The 23,106-nt window shown below is 56.4% G+C and overlaps 1 protein-coding gene across 1 annotated transcript in view; it reads right to left on the bottom strand.

Moving 5' to 3' along the window:
- Nucleotides 1-226: 226 nt before the first annotated feature.
- Nucleotides 227-23,106, bottom strand: part of LOC132322910 (phosphoribosylformylglycinamidine synthase-like) — a gene marked incomplete at its 3' end in the record, with an annotated part of 34,247 nt that continues 11,367 nt past the window's right edge. Inside the window, 11 exon segments of the mRNA XM_059837655.1 lie at nucleotides 227-324; nucleotides 1,477-1,687; nucleotides 3,485-3,630; nucleotides 4,466-4,591; nucleotides 7,175-7,330; nucleotides 9,366-9,449; nucleotides 10,546-10,675; nucleotides 10,677-10,727; nucleotides 13,735-13,965; nucleotides 16,100-16,231; nucleotides 20,409-20,522. Of these exon segments, the coding sequence (XP_059693638.1) occupies nucleotides 227-324; nucleotides 1,477-1,687; nucleotides 3,485-3,630; nucleotides 4,466-4,591; nucleotides 7,175-7,330; nucleotides 9,366-9,449; nucleotides 10,546-10,675; nucleotides 10,677-10,727; nucleotides 13,735-13,965; nucleotides 16,100-16,231; nucleotides 20,409-20,522 (1,479 nt within the window).

Below are 23,106 nucleotides of genomic sequence, written 5' to 3'. Positions count from 1 at the left end.
TGTTTTGGGGTATTTTTGGGTGTTTTTGGGGGTTTTGGGGTGGTTTTGGGTGTTTTTGGGGTGTTCTTGAGGGTTTTGGGGTGGCTTTGGGGTATTTTTGGGGTGTTTTGGGGGGTTTTGGGGTATTTTTGGGTGTTTTTGGGGGTTTTGGGGTGGTTTTAGGGTGTTTTGGGGGGTTTTGGGGTGGTTTTGTGGTGGTTTTTGGGGTGTTTTGGGGGTTTTGGGGTCTCACCTGGAAGCCGGCCATGGCGAAGGCGGCGGCCATCTCCCGGTCTCCGTTGCTGCCCTCCTCCCTCAGCACGGCCACGCGCGGCCCCGGCAGCTCTGGGGGACCCCAAAAATCGGCACCGGCACCCCCAAAAACCCCAGAAACGGCCCCAAATCCTACAGACCCCAAAACACCCAAAAAACCCCAAAATCCCCCAAAATCTCCCCAAAACACCAAAAAATCCCAAAAAAAACCCCAAAAAAACCCCACAGACCCTTCTGGCAGCTCTGGGGGACCCCAAAAATCGGCACAGACACCCCCAAAAACCCCAGAAACGGCCCCAAATCCCACAGAGCCCAATGTCCCCAATGTCCCCAAAATGTCCCCAATGTCCCCAAAATGTCCCCAATGTCCCCAACCCCCCCAATGTCCCCAAAGTCCTCCCGATGTCCCCACTGTCCCCTGGCTGTCCCCAATGTCCCCACTGTCCCCAAACATCCCCCCAGTGTCCCCAACCCCCCCCGGATGTCCCCAATGTCCCCAATTCCCACAATGTCCCCAAACCCCAGTGCCACCAACCCAATGTCCCATATTTCAATGTACCCAACCCGCCCAATGTCCCCAATGTCCCCAAAATGTCCCCAGTGTCCCCAACCCGCCCAATGTCCCCAATGGCCCCAATGTCCCCAATGTCCCCCCCAACATCCCCAATGTCCCCAAGCTCCCTGACCCCCCAGATGTCCCCAATGTCCCCAATGTCCCTGAAGTTCCCCAATGTCCCCACTGTCCCCAAGGTCCCTGAAGTCCCCACTGTCCCCAGTGTCCCATATTTCAATGTTCCCAATTCCCCCAAAGTCTCCAATGGCACTAAATCCCCAAAATGTCCCCAATACCCCTGATGTCTCCAATGTCCCCAACCCCCCCACTGTCCCCACTGTCCCCAGTGTCCCCAATCCCCCCAGTGTCCCCGATGCCCCCAGTGCCCCCAGTGTCCCCAATGTCCAAAGTGTCCCCGCTGTCCCCAATGTCCCCAATGTCCCCACTGTCCCCAATGTCCCCACTGTCCCCGCTGTCCCCACTGTCCCCAATGTCCCCAACCCCCCCACTGTCCCCAATGTCCCCGCTGTCCCCGCTGTCCCCGCTGTCCCCAATGTCCCCAACCCCCCCACTGTCCCCAATGTCCCCGCTGTCCCCACTGTCCCCAACCCCCCCGCTATCCCCACTGTCCCCTCTGTCCCCTCTGTCCCCGCGGTCCCCGCTGTCCCCACCCATGCTCCGTGCCAGCGGTGTGACGTAGTCGGGGTCGAAGGTGACGCAGAGCTCGGGTCCCCAGCGCGCGGGCAGGTCCTGCTCCTCCTGCTCCACGCAGGCCGGCGCCGCCTGCAGCCGCTCCAGGCGGAAACTGGTCTGCTCCCAGAGCGCCCGCAGCTCCCCCAGCGGCTCGGCCAGCACCTGCTGGCCTCCCACGGCCACTGTCACCTGCGGGGACAGCGGGGACATCGGGGACACTGGGGACAGCGGGATGTGGGGGACTGGAATGGTGGCACTGGGAAATGGGGACACTGAGGGACACTGAGGGACAGGGGCTCGTCTGCTCCCAGAGCGCCCGCAGCTCCCCCAGCGGCTCGGCCAGCACCTGCTGGCCTCCCACGGCCACTGTCACCTGCGGGGACACCGGGGACATCGGGGACACTGGGGATGTCTGGGACATTGGGGACACTGAGGGACACTGAGGGACAGGGACTCGTCTGCTCCCAGAGCGCCCGCAGCTCCCCCAGCGGCTCGGCCAGCACCTGCTGGCCTCCCACGGCCACTGTCACCTGCGGGGACATCAGGGACATCAGGGACATCGGGGACATTGGGATGTGGGACACTGGAATGGTGGCACTGGGAAATGGGGACACTGAGGGACAGGGACTCGTCTGCTCCCAGAGCGCCCGCAGCTCCCCCAGCGGCTCGGCCAGCACCTGCTGGCCTCCCACGGCCACTGTCACCTGCGGGGACAGCGGGGACAGCGGGGACATTGGGGACACTGGGGACAGCGGGGACATCGGGGACACTGGGATGGTGGCACTGGAAAATAGGGACATCGAGGACCTAGAGAACACTGGGGACACTGGGCAGATTGGGGACATTGGGGACCTTGGGGACACTGGGGACATTGAGATGTGGGACACTGGAATGGTGGCATTTGGGTTTGGGGACATTAAGGACCTGGAGAACATTGGGGACATTGAGGGGATTGGGGACATTGAGAACATTGAGGGACATTGTGTCCATTGGGGGCATTGGGGACATTGTGGCCATTGGGGGCATTGGGGACAAGGACAGGGTGACACAGGCACATGGTGACAGAGCCACTGTCACCTGCTGAGGGACACTTTGGGCCATGGGGACACTGAAGGCCACAAGGACAGGGGGACACTGAGGGGACACTGATGGACACAGGGACATGGGGACATGAGGGACACAAGGACAGGGGGACAACAAGGACAACGAGGGACAATGGGGACAGCGACACCCCAAAGCCACCACTGCCCACCCCAGGGGACAGAGCCACCTCCTGTCCCCTGTCCCCAAACCCCCCGATGTCCCCAATGTCCCCAAATGTCCCCAATGTCCCCCAGTGTTCCCAACGTCCCCAATCCCCCAATGTCCCCAATGTCCCCAGAGCCCCTCAATGTCCCCAATGTCCCTGATGTCTTCAAATGTCCCCATTGTCCCTGATGTCCCCAACCCCCAAATGTCCCCAACCCTCACACTGTCCCCAGTGTCCCCAATCCCTCCAATGTCCCCAATGTCCCTGATGTCTTCGATGTCCCCAATGTCCCCAATCCTGCCAATCCCCAAATGTCCTCTCTGTCCCTGATGTCCCCAATCCCCCCGATGTCCGGAATGTCCCTGATGTCCTCAATGTCCCCAATCCCTCCAATGTCCCCAACACCCCCAATGTCCCCAATGTCCCTGAAGTCCTCAATGTCCCCAATGTCCCCAATCCCTCCAATGTCCCCAATGTCCCCCAAGTGTCCCCAATGTCTCCCAATCCCCCAATGTCCCCAATATCCTCCAATGTCCCCAATCCCCCAATGTCCCCCAATTGTCCCCAATGTCCCCCAGTGTCCCCAATGTCCCCAATCCCCCAATGTCCCCCCAATGTCCCCAATCCCCCAATGTCCCCCCAGTGTCCCCAATGTCCCCAATCCCCCAATGTCCCCCCAATGTCCCCAATCCCCCAATGTCCCCCCAGTGTCCCCAGTGTCCCCGCTGTCCCCTCACCATGGCGCGGGGTCCGTAGGGGCCGCTGTGGCCGATGGGGACACAGGTGACACCGGCGTCCTGGTAGCGGCGGCACACGGGGACAGCGGCGGCCGCGGGGACCTCGAGGAGCAGCGCCGGCTCCTCGGCAAAGAGCAGGGCCAGCGCTGGGGACAGACGGGGACATCAGGGGGGACACTGGGGACACTGGGGGGGTTGGGGACACTGAGGGACATTGGGGACAGAGGGGACAGAGGGGGGGTTGGGGACATTGAGGGGCTGGGGACACTGGGGACACTGGGGGGGTTGGGGACATTGGGGACACTGAGGACATTGGGGACACTGAGGGACATTGGGGACATTGAGGGGACATTGGGGATGGGTGGGATTGGGGACATTGGGGATGTTGGGGACATTGGGGGATTGGAGGATTGAGGACATTGGGGACATCGGGGGATTGGGGACAGTGGTGGGATTGGGGACATGGGGACATTGGGGGATGTTGGGGACATTGGGGACACTGGGGGACATTAGGGGATTGGGGACATTGGGGACAATTTGGGGACATTGGGGACGGGGGGATTGGGGACATTGAGGACATTGGGGGATTGGGGACATTGGGGACATTGGGGGGACATTGGGGGGGTTGGGGACATTGGGGGGACATTGGGGGGTTGGGGACATTGGGGACATTGGGGACACATTGGGGGGGTTGGGGACATTGGGGACATTGGGGACACTGGGGACACTGGGGGGTTGGGGACACTGGGGACATTGGGGACACTGGGGACACTGGGGGGTTGGGGACATTGGGGACATTGGGGGGGTTGGGGACATTGGGGGGGTTGGGGACATTGGGGACACTGGGGACATTGGGGACATTGGGGACACTGGGGACACTGGGGGGGTTGGGGACACTGGGGACACTGGGGACATTGGGGATGTTGGGGACATTGGAGGGGTTGGGGACACTGGGGACACTGGGGACACTGTGTCACTGACGGGTGACGCCGGGCGCTGGCGCGGGGACGCTGACGGTGACACCGCAGTTGCCGGCGAAGGCCATCTCCAGGACACAGCCCAGCAGGCCACCGTCACTGACGTCATGGCCCGCCGTCAGGACACGCTCTGGGGACACACGGGTCACCCACGGTCACCCACGGTCACCCAGGGGCCACCAAATGTCACCCAGGGCCACCTCCGGGTCATCAAATGTCACCTCGGGTCACCAAGGGTCACCTCGGGGTTGGGAAATGTCACCTCGGGGTCACCAGGTGTCACCCAGGGGTTCCAATCTCACGTCGGGGTCACCAAGGGTCACCTCAGGGTCACCAAATGTCACCTCAGGGTAGCCAAGTGTCACCCAGGGGCCACCAAATGTCACCCAAGGTCACCTCAGGGTCACCAAATGTCACCTCAGGGTCACCTTGGGGTCACCCAGGGTCATCAAATGTCACCTCGGGGCCACCAAGTGCCACCTCAGGGTAACCAAGGGTCACCTTGGGGCCACCAAGTGCCACCTCAGGGTCACCTTGGGGTCACCAAGTGTCACCCAGGGTCATCAAATGTCACCTCAGGGTAGCCAAGTGCCACCTCAGGGTAGCCAAGGGTCACGTCGGGGCCACCAAGTGTCACCTCAGGGTCATCAAATGTCACCTCAGGGAAGCCAATTGTCACCTCGGGGTCACCAAATGTCACCCAGGGTCACCTCAAGGTCACCCAGGGTCACCTCGGGGTCATCAAGCGCCAACTCAGAGTAGCGAAGTGTCACCTTGGGGCTACCAAATGTCACCTCAGGGCCACCAAATGTCACCCAGGGTCACCTCGGGGTCACCAAGTGTCACCCAGGGTCACCTTGGGGCTACCAAATGTCACCTCAGGGCCACCAAATGTCACCCAGGGTCACCAAATGTCACCTCAGGGTCACCTTGGGGTCACCAAGTGTCACCCAGGGCCATCAAATGTCACCTCGGGGCCACCAAGTGCCACCTCAGGGTCACCTTGGGGTCACCAAGTGTCACCCAGGGTCATCAAATGTCACCTTGGGGCCACCAAGTGCCACCTCAGGGTAGCCAAGGGTCACCTCAGGGCCACCAAGTATCACCCAGGGGCACCTTGGGGGTCACCAAATGTCACCCAGGGTCACCTTGGGGTCACCAAATGTCACCTTGGGGGTCACCAAATGTTACCCAGGGCCACCTTGGGGTCACCCAAAGTCACCTTGGGGTCACCGAGTGTCACCCAGGGCCACCAAATGTCACCTTGGGGGGTCATCAAATGTCACGTTGGGGTCACCAAGTGTCACCCAGGCCCACCAGATGTCACCTCAGTGTCACCGCATTCCCAGCTTTTCACCCCAGAAGCCCCAAAATCCCCAATTTTCACCCAAAATCCCCAATTTTCACCCCAAAATCTCCGGTTTCCCCCCCAAAATCACCACATTCCACCCTAAAATTCCATTTTCCCCCAAATTTTTGCCTTTCTTTGCCCTAAAATCCCCATTTTTGGCCCAAAACTGCCCTTTTTCCTCCCAAAATCCCCATTTTTCACCCAAAATTCCCATTTTTTCACCCCAAAATCCCCATTTTTTTCACCCAAAATTCACCAGGTTTGACCCAAAAATCTTCGTTTTTTCACCGAAAAAAACAAAAAAAATCCCCATTTTCCACTCCAATATCACCATTTCCCCCCTAAAATCACCGTTTTTTCACCCAAAATTCCCATTTTTTCACCCCAAAATCCTCATTTTTTCACCCAAAGAGCCCCAAAATTCCCATTTTTTCACCCAAAAAAGCCCCAAAATTCCCATTTTTTCCCAAAATTGCTGGGTTTTGCCCCAAAATTCCCATTTTCCCCCCAAAATCCCCATTTTTAAACCCAAATACTGACAATTTTCACCTTAAAATCCCCATTTTTCCCCCCAAAAGCCCCAAAATTCCCATTTTTCACCCCAAGAGCCCCAAAATCCCCATTTTCAACCCAAAATATCCCTTTTTTCACCCCACCAGCCCCAAATTTACCATTTTTCACCCCAAACCCTCAGGTTTTCACTCAAAAATTCCATTTTTATCCCAAAATTTTGCCATTTTTTGCTTTAAATTAGCCATTTTTGAACCCAAAATTGCCATTTTTGGACCCAAATTTGCCATTTTTGGACCCAAAATTGCCAGTTTTTCGCCCAAAGTGCCCCAAAATCCCCATTTTTCACCCCAAACCCTCAGCTTTTAGCTCCAAAATTGCCATTTTCCCCCCTAATATTTGCCTTTTTTTGCCCTAAAATCTCCATTTTTTGCCCTAAAATCCCCATTTTTGGACCCAAAATGGCCGTTTTTTTCACCCAAAGAGCCCCAAAATCCCCATTTTTCACCCCAAACCCTCAGCTTTTAGCTCTAAAATTGCCATTTTTCTCCCAAATTTCTGCCTTTTTTTGCTCTGAAATCCCCTTTTTTTGCCCTAAAATCCCCATTTTTTGCCCTAAAATCCCCATTTTTGGACCCAAAATGGCCGTTTTTTTCGCCCAAAGTGCCCCAAAATCCCCATTTTTCACCCCAAACCCTCAGCTTTTAGCTCTAAAATTCCATTTTTCTCCCAAATTTCTGCCTTTTTTTGCCCTAAAATCCCCATTTTTTGCCCTAAAATCGCCATTTTTGGACCCAAAATGGCCGTTTTTGGCCCCAAGAGCCCCAAAAGGGCCGTTTTTTCGCCCCAAACCTTTGAGCAGCTCCTGGGTGACGTTGAAGGCGCTCGCCAGGCTCTGGGGCTGGTCCAGGTCGGGGCACTCGTCGCCCACCTGGGCGAACACCTGGGCCAGGGCGGAGCCGCCCAGGCGGTGCCGCCCGGGGTTCAGCTGCACCCACAGCAGGGTCCCTAAAACGGCCAAAATCCACCCAAAATCAGCCCCGGGCAGAGCCAAGGCTGCGGGGGAAGCAGGGGGGGGTTTGGGCCAAAAAGGGGGAAAATCGACCCAAAAATGGGGGGAATGCACCCAGAAATGGAGCCAAAAATGGGGAAAATCGACCCAAAAATGGGGGAAACGCACCCAGAAATGGAGCCAAAAATGGGGGAAATGCACCCAGAAATAGGGGGAATCCACCCAGAAATGGAGCCAGAAATGGGGGAAATCGACCCAAAAATGGGGGAAATTGGCACCAAAATGGGGGGAATGCACCCAGAAATGGAGCCAGAAATGGGGGAAATTGGCCCAAAAATGGGGGAAATGCACCCAGAAATGGAGCCAAAAATGGGGGAAATTGACCCAAAAATGGGGGAAATGCACCCAGAAATAGGGGGAATCCACCCAGAAATGGAGCCAGAAATGGGGGAAATCGACCCAAAAATGGGGGGAATCCACCCAGAAATGGAGCCAAAAATGGGGGAAAATCGAGCCAAAAATGGGGGAAATGCACCCAAAAATGGGGGGAATCCACCCAGAAATGGAGCCAGAAATGGGGGAAATTGACCCAAAAATGGGGGAAATGGACCCAGAAATGGGGGAAATGAACCCAGAAATGGAGCCAAAAATGGGGGAAATTGGCCCAAAAATGGGAGAAATACACCCAGAAATGGAGCCAGAAATGGGGGAAATCGGCCCAAAAATGGGGGAAATGCACCCATAAATGGAGCCAAAAATGGGGGAAATTGGCACCAAAATGGAGGCAAAAATGGAGAAAAATTGACCCAAAAATGGGGGGAATCCACCCAAAAATGGACACAAAAATCAGCCCCGGGCAGACCCAAAACTGGGGGGGAAATCAGGGGGGGTTTGAGCCAAAAATGGGGAAAATCGACCCAAAAATGGGGGAAATGCACCCAGAAATGGAGCCAAAAATGGGGGAAATTGGCACCAAAATGGGGGAAATGCACCCAGAAACGGAGCCAAAAATGGGGGAAATTAACCCAAAAATTGAGCCAAAAATTGAGAAAAATTGACCCAAAAAAGGACCCAAAAATGGGGGAAATCCACCCAAAAATGGAGGCAAAAATGGGGAAATTCAACACAAAAAGGGAGAAAAATTGACCCAAATATGGGGAAAATCTACCCAAAGTTGGGAGGAATCCATCAAAAAAAGGACCCAAAAATGGGGAAATTTGACCCAAAAATGGGGAAATTTGACCCAAAAATGGAACTAAAAATGGACCCAAAAATGAGGAAATTCAACCTAAAAATGGACCCAAAAATGGGGAAATTTCACCCAAAAATGGACCCAAAAGTGGTGATAATCAATCCAAAAAAGAAAATAAAAATTGACCCAAAAATGGGAAAATCCACCCAAAAATGGGAAAATCCACCCAAAAATGGGAAAATCCACCCAAAAATGGGGAAAATCCACCCAAAAATGGGGAAAATCCACCCAAAAATGGGGAAATCCACCCAAAATGGGGAAATCCAACCAAAAATGGGGGAAATCCCCAGGTGTCCCAGGTGTGTCCCCAGGTGTGTCCCCACCCCCTCCAAGTGTGTCCCCACGTGTCCCAGGTGTCCCCAGGTGTCCCAGGTGTGTTCCCAGCTGTCCCAGGTGTGTCCCAGGTGTGTCCCCAGGTGTCCCCAGGTGTCCCAGGTGTGTCCCCAGCTGTCCCCAGCTGTCCCAGGTGTGTCCCCAGGTGTGTCCCCACCCCCTCCAGGTGTGTCCCCAGGTGTCCCAGGTGTCCCAGGTGTGTCCCCAGGTGTCCCCAGCTGTCCCAGGTGTGTCCCCCGCTGTCCCAGGTGTGTCCCCAGGTGTCCCCAGGTGTCCCAGGTGTGTCCCCAGCTGTCCCAGGTGTGTCTCCAGGTGTCCCAGGTGTCCCCAGGTGTCCCAGGTGTGTCCCCAGCTGTCCCAGGTGTGTCTCCAGGTGTCCCAGGTGTCCCCAGGTGTCCCAGTTGTGTCCCCAGGTGTCCCAGGTGTGTCCCCAGGTGTGCCCTCACCTCTCTCGTTGGGACACTTGAGGTCGGGGGTGACGGTGGCGGTGACATCGGGGCACACGGCGTAGGCCGAGATCACCAGGGCACCTGCGGGGACAGCGGGGACAGCGGGGACACCTCGGGGTCACCTCGGGGTCACCTCCGTGTCACATCACAGTCACCAGGGTCACCGCCGTGTCACCTGGGTGTCCCCAATCCCCCAATGTCCTCTCTGTCCCCAATGTCCCCAGTGTCCCCAACCCACAGAATGTCCCCAATGTCCCCAGTGTCCCCAGTGTCCCCAACCCACCCAATGTCCCCACCATCCCCAGTGTCCCCAGTGTCCCCAACCCACCCAATGTCCCCACTGTCCCCAGTGTCGCCAATCCCCACCATGTCCCCAACCCTCCCAGTGTCCCCAATGTCTCCAATGTCCCCAACCCCCAATGTCCCCAATACCCCAATGTCCCCAATACCCCGATGTCCCCAACCCCCCCAGTGTCCCCGCTGTCACCAGGTGCCATCACGGTGTCTGTCCCCACTCTGGCCACCATGCTGAGCGAGTCCCCAATGTCCCCAGCGTCCCCAATCCCCCCAATGTCCCCAGTGTCCCCAACCCCCCCAGTGTCCCCGCTGTCACCAGGTGCCATCACGGTGTCTGTCCCCACTCTGGCCACCATGCTGAGCGAGTCCCCAATGTCCCCAGCGTCCCCAATCCCCCCAATGTCCCCAGTGTCCCCAACCCCCCCAGTGTCCCCGCTGTCACCAGGTGCCATCACGGTGTCTGTCCCCACTCTGGCCGCCATGCTGAGCGAGTCCCCAATGTCCCCAATGTCCCCAATCCCCCCAGTGTCCCCAGTGTCCCCGCTGTCACCAGGTGCCATCACGGTGTCTGTCCCCACTCTGGCCGCCATGCTGAGCGAGTCCCCAATGTCCCCAGTGTCCCCAATACCCCAATGTCCCCAATCCCCCCAATGTCCCCAATGTCCCCAATCCCCCAAATGTCCCCAGCCCCCCCAATGTCCCCATTGTCACCAGGTGCCATCACGGTGTCGGTCCCCACTCTGGCCGCCATGCTGAGCGAGTCCCCAATGTCCCCAATGTCCCCAATACCCCAATGTCCCCAATACCCCAATGTCCCCAATGTCCCCAGTGTCCCCAATCCCCCCAATGTCCCCAACCCCCACAATGTCCCCATTGTCACCAGGTGCCATCACGGTGTCTTTCCCCACTCTGGCCGCCATGCTGAGCGAGTCCTTGCCGCCGTCGATGGCCACCCCGAGGTGGCGCAGGGCCACCACCAGCGCGTCACACGCGGCCACCAGCGCCCCCCCCCTCGGAGCCCAGCTTGGAGCCCCACATCCAATTGCCCGAGCACTTCACGTCCTGGGGACACGGGGACACGGGGACAGCGGGGACAGAGGGGGGACAGAGGGGACAGCGGGGACACGGGGGGACAGGGGGGACACGGGGACACGGGGACAGAGGGGACAGAGGGGACAGAGGGGACAGAGGGGGGACAGCGGGGACACGGGGGGACAGCGGGGACACGGGGGGACAGAGGGGGGACAGCGGGGACAGGGGGGACAGCGGGGACAGAGGGGACAGTGGGGACAGAGGGGACAGAGGGGACAGCAGGGACATTGGGGACAGCAGGGGGACATGGGGACAGCGGGGACAGAGGGGACACGGGGACAGCAGGGACAGCGGGGACAGAGGGGGGACAGAGGGGACAGAGGGGACAGAGGGGGGACAGAGGGGACACGGGGGGACAGAGGGGACACGGGGGTACAGAGGGGACAGCGGGGACACGGGGGGACAGAGGGGACAGCGGGGACAGAGGGGACACGGGAGGACAGAGGGGACAGCGGGGACAGAGGGGGGACAGAGGGGACAGAGGGGACACGGGGACAGCGGGGACAGAGGGGACAGCGGGGACAGAGGGGACAGCGGGGACAGAGGGGGGACAGAGGGGACAGCGGGGACACGGGGACAGCGGGCACAGAGGGGACAGAGGGGACAGAGGGGGGACAGAGGGGACACGGGGGGACAGAGGGGACACGGGGGTACAGAGGGGACAGTGGGGACACGGGGGGACATTGGGGACAGAGGGGACAGCGGGGACAGCAGGGACATTGGGGACAGAGGGGGGACAGAGGGGACAGCGGGGACACGGGGGGACAGAGGGGACACGGGGGGGGATTGGGGACATTGGGGGGATTGGGGACAGCGGGGACAGAGGGAACATTGGGGACATTGGGGACATTGGGTACAGAGGGGACACGGGGGGACAGCGGGGACAGTGGGGACAGAGGGGACAGTGGGGACATGGGGGGATTGGGGACAGTGGGGACAGTGGGGACAATGGTGACATGGGGGGGATTGGGGACATGGGGGGGATTGGGGACAGTGGGGACAGCGGGGACACGGGGGTCAGAGGGGACATTGGGGAGACAGAAGGGACATTGGGGGACAAAGGGGACATGGGGAGGATTGGGGACAGAGGGGACATTGGGGACAGTGGGGACACGGTGGGGACATTAGGGGACAGAGGGGACGTTGAGGGGGATTGGGGACATTGGGGGGATCAGAGGGATTGGGGACAGAGGGGACATTGGGGACACACACAGAGGGACACGGAGTTGTCACAGCCAAAAGGGACAGAGAGAGAGAGAGAGAGATGGGGGAGGGGACAGGTCAGTGTCACCGCCTGTCACCTCCCCCTGCTGCCACCCCCAGCCCACAATGTCCCCAACCCTCCCAGTGTCCCCAATGTCCCTGATGTCCCCAATGTCCCCTCAATGTCCCCAATGTCCCCAGTGTTCCCGATGTCCCCAATGTCCCTGATGTCCCCAATGTCCCCAGTGTCCCCAATGTCCCAAACCCCCCCAGTGTCCCCGATGTCCCCAAGTGCCACCTTGAGGTGTGTCACCCTGGCGAACACCAGGTTGGTGATGGCCTCGGCCAGCGCCCCAATGTCCCCAATGTCCCCAGTGTCCCCAGTGTCCCCAACCCCCCCAATGTCCCTAGTGTCCCTGATGTCCCCAATGTCCCCAAGTGCCACCTTGAGGTGTGTCACCCTGGCAAACACCAGGCTGGTGATGGCCTCGGCCAGCGCCCCACGTCCCCAGTGTCCCCAATGTCCCCAGTGTCCCCAATGTCCCCAACCCCCCCAATGTCCCAAACCCCCCCAGTGTCCCCAGTGTCCCCAAGTGCCACCTTGAGGTGTGTCACCCTGGCGAACACCAGGTTGGTGATGGCCTCGGCCAACGCCCCACGTCCCCAGTGTCCCCAATGTCCCCAATGTCCCCAATGTCCCCCAACCCCCCCAGTGTCCCCAGTGTCCCCAAGTGCCACCTTGAGGTGTGTCACCCTGGCGAACACCAGGTTGGTGATGGCCTCAGCCAGTGCCCCAATGTCCCCAGTGTCCCCAATGTCCCCAGTGTCCCCAATGTCCCCAGTGTCCCCAGTGTCCCCAACCCCCCCAATGTCCCAAACCCCCCCAGTGTCCCCAGTGTCCCCAAGTGCCACCTTGAGGTGTGTCACCCTGGCGAACACCAGGTTGGTGATGGCCTCGGCCAGCGCCCCACGTCCCCAATGTCCCCAATGTCCCCAGTGTCCCCAATGTCCCCAGTGTCCCCAATACCCCAAACCCCCCAGTGTCCCCAGTGTCCCCAATGTCCCCAGTGTCCCCAATGTCCCCAGTGTCCCCAACCCCCCCAATGTCCCTAGTGTACCCGATGTCCCCAGTGTCCCCAAGTGCCACCTTGAGGTGTGTCACCCTGGCGAACACCAGGTTGGTGATGGCCTCGGCCAGCGCCCCATGTCCCCAGTGTCCCCAATGTCCCCAGTGTCCCCAATGTCCCCAGTGTCCCCAATGTTCCCAACCCCCCCAATGTCCCAAACCCCCCCAGTGTCCCCAGTGTCCCCAATGTCCCCAATGTCCCCAGTGTCCCCAACCCCCCCAATGTCCCAAACCCCCCCAATGTCCCCAGTGTCCCCAATGTCCCCAGTGTCCCTGATGTCCCAAACCCCCCCAGTGTCCCCAGTGTCCCCAAGTGCCACCTTGAGGTGTGTCACCCTGGCGAACATCAGGTTGGTGATGGCCTCGGCCAGCGCCCCATGTCCCCAATGTCCCCAGTGTCCCCAATGTCCCCAATGTCCCCAGTGTCCCCAGTGTCCCCAAGTGCCACCTTGAGGTGTGTCACCCTGGCGAACACCAGGTTGGTGATGGCCTCGGCCAGCGCCCCAATGTCCCCAGTGTCCCCAGTGTCCCCAATGTCCCTGATGTCCCCAGTGTCCCCAACCCCCCCAATACCCCAATCCCCACAATGTCCCCAATGTCCCCAATACCCCAAACCCCCCCAGTGTCCCCAGTGTCCCCAAGTGCCACCTTGAGGTGTGTCACCCTGGCGAACACCAGGTTGGTGATGGCCTCGGCCAGCGCCAGCCGCGCGCCGGCCGCGGGGTCCAGCAGCCCCTTGATTGGCTGCTCGCCGATGGCGGTGGCCGCGCCGGTGTCCCCAAACGGGGACAGGGCCACCACGGCCACGTCGGCCAGCGGCGTGTGCAGGGGACCCACGCACTGCTGCTGCGCCACCAGGCCTGTCACCGAGCGGTCCACCTGGGGACACGGGGACACTGAGGGGACTCTGGGGACAGCGGGGGGGTGGGGACAGTGGGGGGTTGGGGGTTGGGGGCACTGAGGGGATTGGGGACAGCAGGGACATTGGGGGGTTGGGGACAGTGGGGGTTGGGGACACTGGGGGGTTGGGGACAGTGGGGGTTGGGGACACTGGGGGGGTTGGGGACACTAGGGGGGTTGGGGACAGTGGGGACATTGGGGGGTTGGGGACAGTGGGGGTTGGGGACAATGGGGGGGTTGGGGACAGCGGGGGATTGGGGACACTGGGGGGGTTGGGGACACTGAGGGGGTTGGGGACAGCGGGGGATTGGGGACACTGGGGGGGTTGGGGACAGCGGGGGGGTTGGGGACAGCAGGGGGTTGGGGACACTGGGGGTTGGGGACACTGGGGGGGTTGGGGACAGCGGGGGGTTGGGGACAGCGGGGGATTGGGGACAGTGGGGGGATGGGGACAGTGGGGGGATTGGGGACATTGGGGACATTGTGGGGGTTGGGGACATTGGGGACAGTGGGGGGGTCAGAGATGTTGGGGACATTGGGGACACTGGGGGACTTGGGGACAGCGGGGACATTGCGGACATTGCGGGGGTTGGGGACATTGGGGACATCGGGGACATTGGGGACACCGAGGGGATTGGGGACAGCGGGGACAGAGGGGGGTTGGGGGTTTGGGGGTTTGGGAGGGTTGGGGACATTGGGGACGTTGGGGGGACACAAAAGGAGCCCTGGGTGGGGGTGGCACAGGTGCCAGGTGGCACAGGTGACACCGAGGCCATGCTGAGGTGACATGGAGGTGACACAGGTGTGACAGACAGGTGACACAGGTGACACAGATGACACAGACAGGTGTGACAGGTGACACAGACAGGTGACACAGGTGACCCAGGTGACACAGGTGGCTCACCTTGTTGGTCAGGTACCTCTTGCTGGCCACGGCCGGGGGTTGGGGTGGGGTTGGTGTGACACAGGTGTGACAGGTGACACAGACAGGTGTGACAGGTGACACAGGTGTGACAGGTGACACACACAGGTGACACAGGTGACACAGGTGTGACAGGTGACACACACAGGTGACACAGGTGACACAGGTGTGACAGGTGACACACACAGGTGACACAGGTGACTCACCTTGTTGGTCAGGTACCTCTTGCTGGCCACGGCCGGGGGTTGGGGTGGGGTTGGTGTGACACAGGTGACACAGGTGTGACAGGTGACACAGACAGGTGTGACAGGTGACACAGGTGACACAGGTGACACAGGTGACACAGACAGGTGTGACAGGTGACACAGGTGACACAGGTGACACAGGTGACACAGGTGCCCTCACCTTGTTGGTCAGGTACCTCTTGCTGGCCACAGCCACGGGTTGGGGTGGGGTTGGTGTGACACAGGTGTGACAGGTGACACAGACAGGTGACACAGGTGACACAGACAGGTGACACAGGTGTGACAGGTGACACAGACAGGTGACACAGACAGGTGACCCAGGTGACTCACCTTGTTGGTCAGGTACCTCTTGCTGGCCACGGCCGGGGGTTGGGGTGGGGTTGGTGTGACACAGGTGTGACAGGTGACACAGACAGGTGTGACAGGTGACACAGGTGACACAGGTGACACAGACAGGTGACACAGGTGACCCAGGTGACTCACCTTGTTGGTCAGGTACCTCTTGCTGGCCACGGCCGGGGGTTGGGGTGGGGTTGGTGTGACACAGGTGACCCAGGTGACACAGACAGGTGACACAGGTGACCCAGGTGACCCAGGTGACTCACCTTGTTGGTCAGGTACCTCTTGCTGGCCACGGCCGGGGGTTGGGGTGGGGTTGATGTGACACAGGTGTGACAGGTGACACAGACAGGTGACACAGGTGACCCAGGTGACACGGACAGGTGACCCAGGTGACTCACCTTGTTGGTCAGGTACCTCTTGCTGGCCACGGCCGGGGGTTGGGGTGGGGTTGGTGTGACACAGGTGACACAGGTGACACAGACAGGTGACACAGGTGACACAGACAGGTGACACAGGTGACCCAGGTGACACAGACAGGTGACCCAGGTGACCCAGGTGACACAGGTGACACAGACAGGTGACACAGGTGACCCAGGTGACTCACCTTGTTGGTCAGGTACCTCTTGCTGGCCACGGCCGGCAGCCTCAGGACCCTCTCGAGGGCGGCTCTGACCGACAGCGCCGGGGGGAGGCTCAGGGGGCGCCGGGGGAGGGGCGACCGCCACAGGTGGAACTCCTGGGGGGGGGGGACCCCAAAATCATCAGGGGACCCCAAAATCACCCAGGGGACCCCAAAATTACCCAGGGGAGCCCAAAATGAGCCAGGGGACCCCAAAATCACCAGGGGACCCCAAAATCACCCAGGGGACCCCAAAATTACCCAGGGGAGCCCAAAATCACCCAGGGGACCCCAAAATGAGCCAGGGGACCCCAAAATCACCCAGGGGACCCCAAAATCATCCGGGGACCCCAAAATCACCCAGGGGAACCCAAAATCACCCAGGGGACCCCAAAATCATCAGGGAACCCCAAAATTACCCAGGGGACCCCAAAATCACCCAGGGGACCCCAAAATTACCCAGGGGACCCCAAAATGAGCCAGGGGACCCCAAAATCATCAGGGAACCCCAAAATCACCCAGGGGACCCCAAAATCACCCAGGGGACCCCAAAATTACCCAGGGGAACCCAAAATCATCAGGGAACCCCAAAATTACCAAGGGGACCCCAAAATTACCCAGGGGACCCCAAAATGAGCCAGGGGACCCCAAAATCACCCAGGGGACCCCAAAATTACCCAGGGGACCCCAAAATGAGCCAGGGGACCCCAAAAATCATCGGGGGACCCCAAAAATCATCGGGGGATCCCAAAAATCTTCAAAGGACCCCAAAAATCATCGGGGGAACCCAAAAATTATCAGGGGAACCCAAAAATCATTGGGGGACACCAGAATTCATCAGGGGAACCCAAAATCACCGGGGGGGCCCCAAAAATTGGAGAGGGACCCCAAAATCATCGGGGAACCCCAAAAATCATCAAAGGACCCCAAAATTCATCGGGGGAACCCAAAATCACCGGGGGGACCCCAAAAATTGGAGAGGGACCCCAAAATTCATCAAGGGACCCCAAAAATCATCGGGGAACCCAAAAATCATCACGGGACCCCAAAATGAGCCGGGGACCCCAAAATCATCGGGGAACCCCAAAAATCATCGGGGAAGCCCAAAAATCATTAAGGGACCCCAAAAATTACCCAGGGGACCCCAAAAATTATCAAAGGACCCCAAAATTCATCGGGGCACCCCAAAATTCATCGGGGGACCCCAAAATCATCAGGGGACCCCAAAATCATCAGGGGAAACCCAAATATTGGAGAGGGACCCCAAAAATCATCGGGGGAACCCAAAAATTATCAGGGGACCCCAAAAATCATCAGGGGATCCCAAAAATCATCGGGGGATCCCAAAAATCATCGGGGGATCCCAAATATTGGAGGGAGAGCCCAAAATTCATCAAAGGACCCCAAAAATCATCCGGGGATCCCAAAAATCTTCAAAGGACCCCAAAAATCACCAGGGCACCCCAAAATTCATGAAGGGACTCCAAAAATCCCCAGGGGACCCCAAAAATCATTGGGAGACCCCAAATATTGGAAAGGGACCCCAAAATCATGGAGGGAACCCAAAATTACCCAGGGGACCCCAAAAATCATCAAAGGACCCCAAAAATCATCGGGGGACCCCAAAAATCATCGGGGGATCCCAAAACCTTTGGAGGGACTTCAAATATTGGAGAGGGACCCCAAAATTCATCAGGGGAACCCAAAATCACCGGGGGATCCCAAAATCACCAGGGGACCCCAAAAATCATTGGGGACCCCCAAAAATCATCAAAGGACCCCAAAATTCATCGGGGGAACCCAAAATCACCGGGGGGACCCCAAAAATTGGAGAGGGACCCCAAAATTCATCAAGGGACCCCAAAAATCATCGGGGAACCCAAAAATGAGCCGGGAACCCCAAAAATCATCGGGGGATACCAAAAATCATCAGGGGACCCCAAAATGAGCCGGGGACCCCAAAATCATCAGGGGACCCCAAAATGAGCCGGGGACCCCAAAATCATCAGGGGACCCCAAAATGAGCCGGGGACCCCAAAATCATCGGGGAACCCCAAAAATCATCGGGGAAGCCCAAAAATCATTAAGGGACCCCAAAAATTACCCAGGGGACCCCAAAAATTATCAAAGGACCCCAAAATTCATCGGGGCACCCCAAAATTCATCGGGGGACCCCAAAATTCATCGGGGGACCCCAAAATCATCAGGGGACCCCAAAATCATCGGGGGAAACCCAAATATTGGAGAGGGTCCCCAAAAATCATCGGGGGAACCCAAAAATTATCAGGGGACCCCAAAAATCATCGGGGGATCCCAAAATCATCAGGGGACCCCAAAAATCATCGGGGGATCCCAAAAATCATCGGGGGATCCCAAATATTGGAGGGAGAGCCCAAAATTCATCAAAGGACCCCAAAAATCATCGGGGGATCCCAAAAATCTTCAAAGGACCCCAAAAATCATCAGGGGACCCCAAAAATCATCGGGGGGACCCCAAATATTGGAGAGGGACCCCAAAAATCATCGGGGAACCCCAAAAATCATCAAAGGACCCCAAAATTCATCAGGGGACCCAAAAATCATCGGGGGACCCCAAATATTGGAGGGAGACCCCAAAATTCATCAAGGGACCCCAAAAATCATCGGGGGAACCCAAAATGAGCCGGGGACCCCAAAATCATCGGGGAACCCCAAAAATCATCGGGGAAGCCCAAAAATCATTAAGGGACCCCAAAAATTACCCAGGGGACCCCAAAAATTATCAAAGGACCCCAAAATTCATCGGGGCACCCCAAAATTCATCGGGGGACCCCAAAATCACCGGGGGCACCCCAAAAATTGGAGAGGGACCCCAAAATTCATCAAGGGACCCCAAAAATCATCGGGGAACCCAAAAATCATCGGGGGACCCCAAAATGAGCCGGGAACCCCAAAATCATCGGGGAACCCCAAAAATCATTAAGGGACCCCAAAAATTACCCAGGGGACCCCAAAAATTATCAAAGGACCCCAAAATTCATCGGGGGATCCCAAAATTCATCGGAGGACCCCAAAATCATCAGGGGAAACCCAAATATTGGAGAGGGACCCCAAAAATTATCAGGGGAACCCAAAAATTATCAGGGGATCCCAAAAATCATCGGGGGATCCCAAATATTGGAGGGAGAGCCCAAAATTCATCAAAGGACCCCAAAAATCATCGGGGGATCCCAAAAATCTTCAAAGGACCCCAAAAATCATCAGGGGACCCAAAAAATCATCAAAGGGAACCCAAAATTCATCAGGGGACCCCAAAATTCATCGGGGGAACCCAAAATCTTTGGAGGGACCCCAAAAATTGGAGAGGGACCCCAAAATTCATCAAGGGACCCCAAAAATCATCGGGGGAACCCAAAAATTATCAGGGGACCCCAAAAATCATCGGGGGATCCCAAAATAAGCCAGGGGACCCCAAAATTCATCATGGGACTCCTAAAATCATTGGGGGACCCCAAAAACATCAGGGGACCCCAAAATTCATCAGGGGACCCCAAAATTACCTGGTGGACCCCAAAAATTGGAGGGGAAAAGGTCAAATTTTGGGGTGCCCCCCCCAATTTTGGGGCCATTTTTGGGGTCCCATTTTGGGGTGTCCCCCTCCATTTTTGGGGTCCCATTTTAGGGCATTCCCCCCAGTTTAGGGGCATTTTTGGGGTCCCATTTTGGGGCATTTCCCCCCAATTTTGGGGTCATTTTTGGGGTGTTTCCCCCCAAATTTTGGGGCCATTTTTGGGGTCCCTTTAGGGGGTGTCCCCCACAATTTTTGGGCCATTTTTGGGGTCCCTTTTTGGGGCATCCCCCCCAATTTTGGGGCTATTTTTGGGGTCCCATTTCAGGGTGCTCCCCTCAATTTTTGGAGTCCCTTTTTGGGACATCCCCCCCAATTTTGGGGCCATTTTTGGGGTCCCATTTTGGGGCATTCCTGACCAATTTTGGGGCCATTTCTGGGGTCTTCTTTTGGGGCATCCCCTCTAATTTTGGGGTCTTTTGGGGCCCCATTTCAGGGTGTTCCCCCCAAGTTTTGGGGTCCCTTTGTGGGGCATTCCCCCCCCAATTTTGGGGCCATTTTTGGGGTCCCATTTCGGGCCATCCCTCCCAAATTTCGGGTCAGCTTTTGGGGTCCCATTTCGGGCCATCCCCCCCAAATTTCGGGTCACTTTTTGGGGTCTCATTTTGGGGAATTCCCCCCAAATTTTGGAGCCGTTTTTGGGGCATTCCCCCCAATTTGGGGTGGCTTTTTGGGGTCCCCGCTCACCTTCTGGGGCATCTTGCCCAGCACCCACTCCAGCTCCAGGTTGACGGGGGTGGGGAGCCCCTCGTGGGACCCCCCCTCGGGCACCGGCGACGCCAGGTCATCGACCAGCACGATCTGGGGGGGACACCCCAAAATCAACCCCAAAAACTCCCCAAAAATGACAACAAAACCCCAAAACCAGCTCAAAAACACCCACAAAAATTACCCCAAAATCAACCCCAAAAATGACAACAAAACCCCAAAAACACCCACAAAAATTATCCACAAAAATCAACCCCAAAATATCCCAAAAATTACCCCAAAACCTCAAAACCACCCCAAAACTACCCACAAAAATTACACCAAAAATCAACCCCAAAACCACCCCAAAAATGACCCCAAGTGACCCCAAAACCCCAAAAACACCCACAAAAATTACCCCAAAAATCAACCCCAAAACACCCAAAAATCAACCCCAAAATGCCCAAAATCACCCCAAAACCCCAAAACACCCACAAAAATTATCTCGAAAATCAACCCCAAAATGCCCAAAAATGACCCCAAAACCAGCCCAAAAACACCCACAAAAATTACTCCAAAAATCAACCCCAAAACACCCAAAAATCAACCCCAAAACCACCCCAAAAATGACCCCAAAACCCCAAAACCAACCCAAAAACACCCACAAAAATTACCCCAAAAATCAACCCCAAAAATCAACCCCAAAACACCCCCAGAAATGACCCCAAAAATGACCCCAAAACCAGCCCAAAAATTACCCCAAAAATCAACCCCAAAACCCCCCAAAATCACCCCAAAACATCCCAAAATCACCCCAAAAATGACCCTAAAACCCCAAAACCAGCCCAAAAATTTACCACAAAAATCAACCCCAAAACACCACAAAAATTACCCCAAAACCACCCCAAAAATGACCCCAAAACCCCAAAACCAGCCCAAAACCACCCACAGAAATTACCCCAAAAATCAATCCCCAAAAGACCCTCCAAAGGACCCCAAAAGCCCAAAACCGCCCCAAAAATAATCACAAAATTACCCTGAAAATCAACCCCAAAACACCCCAAAAATGACCCCAAAAGTGACCCCAAAACCCCCAAAACCCCCACAGAAATTACCACAAAAATCAGCCCCAAAACCACCCCAAAAATCAACCGCCAAAATGCCCAAAATCACCCCAAAACCCCCAAAACACCCACAAAAATTATCTTTAAAATCAACCCCAAAATGCCCAAAAATGACCCCAAAACCAGCCCCAAAACAGCCACAAAAATGACCTCAAAAATCAACCCCAAAACCACCCCAAAATCACCCAAAACATCCCAAAATCACCCCAAAAATGACCCTAAAACCCCAAAACCACCCCAAAAAATTTACCACAAAAATCAACCCCAAAACACCACAAAAATGACCCTAAAACCCCAAAACCAGCCCAAAACCACCCACAGAAATTACCCCAAAAATCAATCCCCAAAAGACCCTCCAAAGGACCCCAAAAGCCCAAAACCGCCCCAAAAATAATCACAAAATTACCCTGAAAATCAACCCCAAAACACCCCAAAAATTCCCCCAAAAATGACCCCAGAACCCCAAAACAAACCAAAAATTACCAGAAAAATCAACCCCAAACACCCCAAAAATGACCCCACCAAAAGTGACCCCAAAACCCCCAAAACACCCACAGAAATTACCACAAAAATCAGCCCCAAAACCACCCCAAAAATCAACCCCAAAATGCCCAAAATCACCCCAAAACCCCCAAAACACTCACAAAAATTATCTTTAAAATCAACCCCAAAATGCCCAAAAATGACCCCAAAACCAGCCCCAAAACAGCCACAAAAATGACCCCAAAAATCAACCCCAAAACCCCCCAAAATCACCCCAAAACATCCCAAAATCACCCCAAAAATGACCCTAAAACCCCAAAAGCAGGCCAAAAAATTTACCACAAAAATCAACCCCAAAACACCACAAAAATGACCCCAAAAGTGACCCCAAAACCCCCAAAACACCCACAAAAATTTCCCCAAAAATCAGCCCCAAAACCACCCCAAAAATCAACCCCAAAATGCCCAAAATCACCCCAAAACCCCCAAAACGCTCACAAAAATTATCTTTAAAATCAACCCCAAAACCAACCCAAAAATGACCCCAAAACCCCAAAACCAACCCAAAAACACCCACAAAAATTACCCCAAAAATCAACCCCAAAAATCAACCCCAAAATGCCCAAAATCACCCCAAAAACCCCAAAAACACCCACAAAAATTATCCACAAAAATCATCCCCAAAATATCCCAAAAATTACCCCAAAACCTCAAAACCACCACAAAACCACCCACAGAAATTACACCAAAAATCAACCCCAAAACCACCCCAAAAATGACCCCAAAATGCCCAAAATCACCCCAAAACCCCCAAAACACCCACAAAAATTACCCCAAAAATCAACCCCAAAACCACCCCAAAAATGACCCCAAAATCCCAAAACCAACCCAAAAACACCCACAAAAATTACCCCAAAAATCAACCCCAAAAATCAACCCCAAAACACCCCCAGAAATGACCCCAAAAGTGACCCCAAAACCCCCCCAAAAATGACCCTAAAACCCCAAAACCAGGCCCAAAAATTTACCACAAAAATCAACCCCAAAACCACCCCAAAAATCAACCCCAAAACCCCAAAATCACCCCAAAA

This window comes from Haemorhous mexicanus, unplaced genomic scaffold (assembly GCF_027477595.1).
Source record: "Haemorhous mexicanus isolate bHaeMex1 unplaced genomic scaffold, bHaeMex1.pri scaffold_201_ctg1, whole genome shotgun sequence".
NCBI lineage: Eukaryota > Metazoa > Chordata > Aves > Passeriformes > Fringillidae > Haemorhous > Haemorhous mexicanus.
The sequence above is the reverse complement of the archived record's forward strand: the minus strand, read 5'-3'. Positions and strand labels throughout refer to the sequence as shown.